Source organism: Bactrocera tryoni, chromosome 4 (genome assembly GCF_016617805.1).
Source record: "Bactrocera tryoni isolate S06 chromosome 4, CSIRO_BtryS06_freeze2, whole genome shotgun sequence".
In the NCBI taxonomy this organism is placed as follows: Eukaryota; Metazoa; Arthropoda; class Insecta; order Diptera; family Tephritidae; genus Bactrocera; species Bactrocera tryoni.
Window position 1 is genome coordinate 61,511,415 of NC_052502.1, and position 9,334 is coordinate 61,520,748.

General features: G+C 37.3%; 1 protein-coding gene across 1 annotated transcript; it reads right to left on the bottom strand.

The window, feature by feature from the left end:
• Positions 1-4,581: 4,581 nt before the first annotated feature.
• LOC120774430 (Meckel syndrome type 1 protein homolog) lies at positions 4,582-6,272 on the bottom strand. Its single transcript, XM_040104068.1, has one exon. It carries the CDS (start codon positions 6,215-6,217, stop codon positions 4,727-4,729), a length of 1,491 nt encoding a protein of 496 aa, XP_039960002.1. The 5' UTR covers positions 6,218-6,272; the 3' UTR covers positions 4,582-4,726.
• Between the last annotated feature and the right edge of the window lie 3,062 nt (positions 6,273-9,334).

Consider the following 9,334-nt stretch of genomic DNA (forward strand, 5'->3'; position numbering starts at 1 on the left):
CCCAACAAAAAAAAGCAGTTCACTGGTCATGGTGATAGCGGCTGTTCATGTTGTCTGAAATAAAAAAATTGAATCGATTATTATTCAGTAGTTCTGCGGTTATCGTCCCTACCAAATATAATCAATTTCATTAAAAAAATGTCGAAATTAAAAAAAAAAATCACGAAAATCTTGTTTTTTTCGTTAAAAATTGTAAAAAAAAATTGTTAAATATTTTCGAAAATAAACAATTCTGGTAGGGACGATAACTATAAATGAGTAGAAGAACATATGTATGTAAATTTTAAAGGAATCGGTTGAATACTTTTTTTTTTAAAACCATGGCATTTTCAGAAAATGATGATTCGAGAAAAATGCGTTGAAAGTTTCAAGAGAAGAATTTTCGTGGAAAATTTATACTTACATTAATCTGCCATGCCTGAACCATACAATAACCCTTCGGTGGCTTCATACGCATCGGTTTCTGCCACTTTTTGTGACCTGAGAGATGCCCTTGCTTTTTTAGATGCCTATGACGTGGATCGCTCTGCATGGCTTATTCGTCGTTCATCATACTCCTCATCGTACGAGTAGGCGTTTCGGCCAATTTTCGTACCAAAATTCTTCATTATTTTAAGGACGGGTGAAAATCCTTTATTGAACATACACGCAGCTGTCCATGAAGCAATTTCCAATGTCTTTTTTCCACTAAAATGATGCTTTGGTACTAAGTTCCAGATGCAACTATTATGCGACTCGTTGTTGTTCTGAGGTGTTTTTTCCCAAGCACCTGTGTATCAGATCAACGGATGATAATTCTACGTAAATTGGCTTCAAAAAACTTGCTGTTTCTTCATCAAATGCTGGAGGATGTGTGTAGATTTCCTCAGTATTCTTAGCCATATGTTGTAAATACTTGCACCATGCAATTGAACAGTACAAGTGTTGGGGGTTTTCATCCGTTGAAATGTAATGATAGTACGAGTATGTAGCCCACACTGCTTTCTTCATTTCTTCTTGAGAATCTTGATTTCGCAAAAAAACAAGCCATCGAATGTACTTAGTTTAACCATCATGGCGTTGGTCAATGCAATAGTCAACTTCTTTGTTGCAGCACTAGTGGATGATTTTTTCTCGATGAACGTTTTGTGACAGCATCTTTACTTTCTTCATCTTTTTGAATATATTTATCAGTTTCTTCCAAGCTTTTTTAGCTTTTAAATACTGGTTATGTGATTTGTTAGCTTCTTTCACACGTCTATACATTCTTTTTTTGACGTGCAGTACGCATTCTTTTTTTTTACTACAGGATCGCCGTTATAAGGATCAGCATCTAATAGATTTTTAAATGTTTTGCTGTCACCATCTCCAATATATTTACTATATTTTACTTGGAAATACTCGACAGCCCGCTGAAGCATTTCAATCACACCGTCAACTTCCATTTTACCGGAACTACCTTCATGATTTGCTTCACAATGTTCAATGTGATTTTCATGCCACTCCAAATACTCGCTCGACTCTTCCTTGCCAATCCATTGCTCGCATGCTTTAAACACTTTCGACTTGACAATTAAATCTACAATTTTGTTAGAATATTTCCCTATCAAAGACACAACCGCCAAGAGTGAGGTAAAACCACGCTTGGCCCATGATCCATCACCAGAAACCGTGATTTTATCTTCAGCAAACCGTTTTCAACATTTAATTTTTTTTCTTCTGAAACGGCTTTTTTGAAAACAACATCAACTACTGACTTTACATAAACACAAACCGTCTATTGATTTCATAAGCATTTTTAATCATAGGAGAAGAATTTATGTCAAATTCTTGACACGAACACTTCACACACAACTTAAATCCTAGTCCTCGCAGGGATTTTTTCAAAAATGTAACGTCACTATCGCACAACTTGCACTTTAAAATTGTTTGCAAAGCTGTAAACACTAACGAGAAACACAGAATGCTGTAACTGAATCCTTCGTCAATCGATACATCAAAATCACTCGAAAACTCCTTTTTTTCCTTTTTGTACTGGATATCTTGTAGAGCTTCTCGAGCCTTTTCGATCCATTTTTATTTTTTTCCTGTTTGATGTTGACACACAGAGCATCAAAAGTGTACTGCTGAATTTGTTCTAAAATTTTATGTACGCTCACGACAAAAATATATACACTTTTTCATATATACACAGGTAATATACTAAAATTGACCGTCTGAAACTCCGTACGCAGGTATAAAATGCCGATGCAAACAATAGAAACGTAGCAGCTGCAGACTTGTCATGGCGCCTGGTAGACAGTCGCTTACGATACGTCGGCGACTGTGAGCTGTAACTTAACAGAGATACTATGTCATCTGTTATTGTAAAACCGAATATTTCAGATCCAACGGATATGACTTCTAGCACCATGGAAAACAATGAGGATTCTCAAGATGAAAATTTTTCAAACGCCATCCAAAAATGATATGACGCATTTCTTTGAAGTTTTAAATTCCTATTCAAATACAAATATAATACAAATCACGATCACTACAAAGCAAAAATACATCAGCCAAAAATTACAGAATACATGTTTTATGTACATAAACAAAGAACTTAATGCGAAGTAATTCAATAAAACTGTTTAAATCTATATTTTACATCTTTTTGAAAAATTTAATGTTTCAATGAAAATTTCTATAACTCGTATAAGTTTTTTTGTGGATTAGGAAATCTTCCCTTGATTGCCTATTGATCTCAATTATATTTAACATGCGTCGATCCAACATGTGGATTTATCAAGAGAAAGGATGTTCTGATTTGCGTTACTCATCACACGATAAAGAATTTTGTATTGGAGTTATAATCCTTCTATTTATTTATTTTTGACCCATGTAATGCACAAGAATTCCGTGCATTTAGCTGAATTTACCAAATTTGAGTAGGCAACACTGCTCAAAAATGGCTAGTTTCTGCTATTGTTTGACAGATGTCGCTTGAGATCTGCCGCCTTGTTTGTGTTTACGAGTACAGCTTGAGAGGTACTAGTCTAGAAATTTAAAAAAATCGAAATTTCCTTTTTTTTATATTTTCAAAGTTTAACTATTCAAGAATATGTGTACAAGAAGATTTTTCAAAATTCAAATTATTTTCGGAGATATAGGCATTTTTCTGGCCCGGCATCCAAACTGGTTCGGCCGGAACTAATCGAACAAAAGACCTTACGCGAAACTTTAAACGCGTTTTTCTCAAAACTGACTTTTTCGGAACGATGCCCACGATTTCTCAGGTTCTATTGGACCGATTTACTTGAAATTTTTATAGAGTCTTTTTTATAGGCTTGTCTATGGTTGGAACTAGCCACATCCCCAAATTTTTATTTTTATTATTTTTAAAAAATTCGAAATAGTCAGAAAAAGTGATAAAAAATTTTTTTCAGGCAGTCGCTATTTTGTGAAAAAAATTTTTCCCCACTTTTCCGTAGTTCCGACCATTACGACATTATTTTAGATTAATAAAATTTTTTTTTTTGGTTTCAGATAACTAGGAGGGTTCAGTGCTATAAAATTCATTTGGGCATATGTGTTTGAAGAAACAGTTTTATAAGGAAGCTTTGAGAAATAACCTGGCTTGAAACCTTTTGCTTCGAAAATTATATCTATGTTTGGAAGTACCTATACTTGTGACAATCAGCTGTTTACAAGAGTTTCAAACTCGCATAGCTGTCGTCTGTCACCTACAAATTTGGATCTGATTAAGTGCGCAGTAAATCCGGATTAACGCTGCCATCTGTCAAGGATATTAGGCGCCTAAACAGAACTTTATGGACAACATGTTGAACAATCTCAATATGGTTTTTTGCGGAAAATAACACCCGAGTACCAGCGGCACAGTCTATTTGCCTTTCTTTATCGTCCCTACGAAAATCAGTTTGGGCGGCAAAAAGAGTCCTCGTCTGAGCTTGCACGTACATGTCGTTTATACAGTTTGTCCACAATGCAAGTTTTGTGAACTGTTTTCCTCACGCATCCACAATAATCAAACCATCTGTAAGTACGCTAACCGCAACTTGATGAAAATGGCTCTGTCGGTTAAAGTCATAATCCAGTTAAGCTAAGTACTTGTGGTAAAAATAGTATTAATAATGTACAGATAATCTTTTTTTGTGAAAAAAAATAGAATAAAGATTTAAATAAGTATTTTTAAAGACAACAATATCGTGTAGTAAATATTTAACTTGTTGCACATTTTGCAGATAAATTCATGATTCGACGGAAGAAAGCATTGACCAAAATAAAAAATATTGTGATTTTTATTAAAAATGTATTATTTATATTTATAAAGAACCGATGAATTCTCCACATTGGTATCTAGTATTTTTTGCTCCAATACTTTGAACTTCTTTCTTTAAAGGCGTAAGAGCGTTGCTTCAGTTTTCTGGCCACATTTCGTAAAAACACTAACGAAAAATTCACAAAAAACTTCTTTAATATTAAAAAAAAATTATAAAAGGCACGTTTTCTTTACCCATGGCTGTACAGTGTACATACATACATATGATGTTTTAAAATTGCTCATACTTGGAACCGCATTAAACCCCAAAAACAAGAAATTTCAAGTTCTGCCTTAAGCAGATCTTATTCACTTTCAGCAAACTATTTCACTCCTCATGGGGCATCAATAATATAATTAAAGTTTGTAAAGAATTCTTCTACAAATCCGAATTGAGCACTGATGGATCAGGTATAACCGAACTGAGTGTTGTCACTTCAACACCACAGCTTCAAGTCGCCTGCGAGATTCGCGATACGCTAACATAATATCATCCAAAGTCATTCCACTTGTCTTGTTCGTCGATGGAGTGAGCAACTCACAGTGACGTTGTCTGAAACATTGACAATGAAGCTCCAGTTGTCCCGTGGTTTGAATGCGACAGCCGTACCGTGATTTGATAAGTGTATCTTTGGCCGTGTCTGTATAAAAACTTATAAAATCAAATAGTCGACGTCCACCGATTAGATAACGAGTGAGTGTTTCTAATATTCCTTCGGATGGGCGTAGACACATAAGCTTTGCTGAGTTCGATCCGGTTAAAAGATATGTTGAATAGTGTGCATACCCTTCAATACGTTCGCGACCCCAGCTGTCAATAGAAATTACTTCGAAGTATACATGCAACAAGTGAGCAGGATCAAAGTCCTCCTCGCAGAGCAGAGTCAATTGCCAATTATAACCGAAGAAGCAATCAACATTAGCAGGACCAGGAGAGCTAGCATGCGTACTGGCGTTCAACACACCTTCTTCGAGAATGGTGTTTGCTGGCAATTTAATCTGATAACGTACGTGAATATTGTCATAGCTGAATCCATTCGCCTGACGTAACTCAAAAAGCAATGATATACGGGTTGTGCGTTTCGGTGGCAGATCAAACAAGGTGTTCAAGTCTCGTTCTTCCTGCCAATGTGCTGTTAACTCTGGAAGGCGCAAGTAAGTTGTCGGATTTGCAACACGCCTGCGCTTTGAAACATTATGCACAGCAAAGGCGTACAAATGACGATAATCTGTGTCGACTTGAATATAATAAGGATTAACGGCGATGTCGTTGAAATCTGGATAAATATGTAATTGCCGCTGTTCCGGATACCAAGCAAGAGATACCAATTGTGTGTCTGGTGATATGGCAGCAAATATGTACATAAACTGCTGTGCTGCTACGTGTTCATAAAATCTCGTTTGTTTTTCAATCTTGTCTCCATTTGATAATAACGAACCTTTATCCGGATTGAAGTCGTCCTCATGCACATAGGTAAATATTTCACCCCAACGTTCTTTGGATGAAAATTCTGCTTTTCGCGACTTTTTATTGCGCTTTTTATGACAACGTTTGCTCACTTCGTTCACCGATGAAGAGTGCCCTGACGAAACTTCTGACACCCCAGCCTCCAATAGCCATTGATTATACTTCTTTTGTGTATCGGTGAGACAAATTCGCTCATCTTTATAGAGTTCAATTTCGCTAGGACTTAAAAGTTTTTCTTGCCAACGAATTCTTCTCAAGCAAGTTGTGTCTTCAGTTTGTTTAACACTTTCAATATTTTTAGTTAAACTATTGATTTTTACATCGATGAAAGCCCGATCGAACTTTGGCAATTTCAACAAAGAGTTAATGTGACGGAAATGCACTTCCAATTCTAGATATTCAATATTGTCAAGTATATTATAGATTCCCGTATGTTTTGGAAATATATGAAACATTTTTTAAACCTGAACTCTCAAACTACTAAACGCTTGTTTTGTTTATATTTTTCAGAAAAATTTGTCGGTCTCCTTGACAACGTTTTGTTTGTACGATGCACAATTAAATTAAACGGTACTGTACGAATAATTTTTGAATTACTTCTCCATGGCCTGTACGAATGATTTTTGAATTCTTTGTCCAGATACTGTACAAATGATATATTTGATTTATTTGTACAGGTACGGTACGAATATGAACGCACATCAGAGAAAGTATATCATAGAAAAGGCAGAGAACGTTTATCATAGAGAAGGTTCACGTTTTAGACATCGTAACTTTCGCAGGGATACTCGGCAAAGATGAGGGAGTTTCACCACAGAGAAATTTAAAGCGTGTTTCACCAGAGTTTTGCAGCAGGAGACTCGAAAATAGCAGAATTGACCATTTTCGGTATTAAATGAGAATTATATTACTAATTTCAATGTAAAGAAATGTACGCCTACAGATTCGTTTATTTTCTATGCGCAACCGACTCGGCATACTATATTTTATGGATGATCCAGGGAACTTAAAGCATAGAGAAGGTGCAAATTGAATTCTGTATCATGTTCGATTTGACCGCTAACAGAGCTGATAGAATTTTAGGAAGGAATTCACCATTCTCGATGCTATTTAGCAGAAATGAGCACGTAAAGTCACGTTTAAAAGGATAACAACAGATGGGGCACAGGTAAGCAACACAGAGAAGTTTTAAGTTTTAGCTGCGCCATCTAACGTACAAAAAACTGGCTTGCTCATGCGTCCTCTTATTTTCTAAAATTGCACTTAAAAGGATAACAACAGATGGGGCACTCGGGGCGCACAGTCAGAGAACTTAAAACCAGAGAACTTAAAACATAGAGAAGGTGCAGGTTCGACAGCGAACATTTGATAAATTTGCGACACGGAATCTCACCACACAAACACAGAATTCCCGCTGTGAAATGTTAAAATTTTAACAGTTCTCCACATATTCAACAAAGAATATGAAGAGAAATAAATATTTGTATTTACGGCATATGATGAGAGGGCATATATGCTCAAGCAGAGAATATTGAAGAAAAATAAGTTCTTTGATATTGCACTTTTAACAGCGAAAAATGTGTACAAAACACACGTTTCACACAGAGAACGTAAAGACATTTTTTATTGTGTTCTCTGTCTCACATGCCCAAAAATATGAAGACCCAAATGTATACATGCTCCTTATGATGCTCCCAACAACAGCATTGTGATATTTTCATGCTTCAATTTTTCTTTCAACTTGGGAATCGCAATGTATGCAATTATGTATGCTTTTGCGTTTTGCCGTCGGCAATTCAATATTGACATGTAAACATAATTATGATATGAGTATATTTTGTATGAATGCATGCATAGTAATATTTATAGTCAATTTGGACTTGCATATTTAATAATTTTCTTTGATTTTTACATAATATACTATTCTAATAAATATTTTTGTATTATATTTCCTACTAATAGAAATTAAATTTATCACAACAATATATACATACATATGTATGTATGTGTACATGTATGTACATCTTCTATCATATTAATCTTAAGTCTCTGCACATGCTCATATCATAATCTTATTATGTATGTATGTATACGCATGTGCGCATCCAGAAATTCAAATCATGATTTTATCACTTATCAATATAATGTATTACATGCGCGCGCATTGAGCTGCATGTTCATACATTCATATATACTTATATGTACATATATTTGCATACATTGCCGAACAAATAATGCACAAACATACATATGTATGCGTACACACCCGAAGGATGTGCTTGCGTTCCACGTACTTAGTGTACAGCTGCAGCACATCGTGTACTAACTTTTTAGCTGGGCTCTAAGCTACCGGGGGGGTCGGCAGGTCGCGGATAGCCGGACGGCCTGTAGTAGCAGGTTAGTTGCGAAATAAGTTTAAACGAATAAGCAATCCCCGACGATGAGCGACAGGAGTGGAGGATGCGGTATAAAAGCTAGCAGATCCGTTGAAGCTTCTGTGACGGTGGCGAACCGACACCGCCTCTTAGAAATATGTGTCCCCCTCAACACGCATTGGCGTGATGAGTAATAAAAAAACCCAGGCGCGACGGACCCATAGTGGGCGGCTCCCTGGTCAGCGTCTGTTCACCAGGTTAGGTGCGGCTGCTAAAAGAACTAAAGTTGACCGGTACACAACGTGGCGCACTGGGAGTCCCTCGAAACTCTAACAACGACTTCTCTGTTGCTAGTGTGAAAAGGGTGATGTGAGCTTGCTCTGCCGAGGTGTTAGCCACGTTGTTTGCCTGTAACCAGCCCCTTCGGGCTCTGGTCAAGAAGTGTGCATTGGGCGTAGGATTAGTAGCCTGCGTTGCCCCGGGCGAGCGCTGGTCCGTCCGTGTTTTCCGGGACCGGTCAAGCGAAGGACAGGCCTCAGGGAACTGGGGTAGGAGCATAGACACCGAGGGTATACCCGTTCCTGTCTATTTCGGCCCGCCCCCCTACACACGATGCGCTGGTAAAACAAAACAGAAGAAAATGAATAACTTAATGAGAAACAATACAACCAACGCTACGAGCAACAGTGATAACAGTAGCAACATCTATGCCGCTCTGATGAGTAGCGGACCTAGAGCAATGAACAATGGAATTAGCAGGGAGCTAGATATAAACTCCTCTCAGGGAACACCAAGTTCTGATATAGACCCCTTTAAACGGGCACCGAGATTAGGTAGATCGCCCACAAATGCTCTGAGTGTCGAAAAGCCGACAAGGGCAAGATCATCACCACCAGCCCTGCAAGATAGCACACCACAGGCTAAGCAAGCACTCTCATGTGTAGACTACATGAGAGAACTAGGAGAAGAAATTAAGAAGCTAACGGAATTGATGTGTCCACCCCAGCGAACCATCAATAATAACATAAGGGACCTTCTTAGTAACATAGGAGTACTATATGGAAAAGCACAGAGTGAGCACATAAAAATGAAAGAAAGAAGAAACTTTCTGAATATGCCCCCGACCACGGATGTAACACCAAAAAGACCCCGTGATGAAAAGCAGGCCAAAAGACGGACGCCACCGAAGAAAAACAA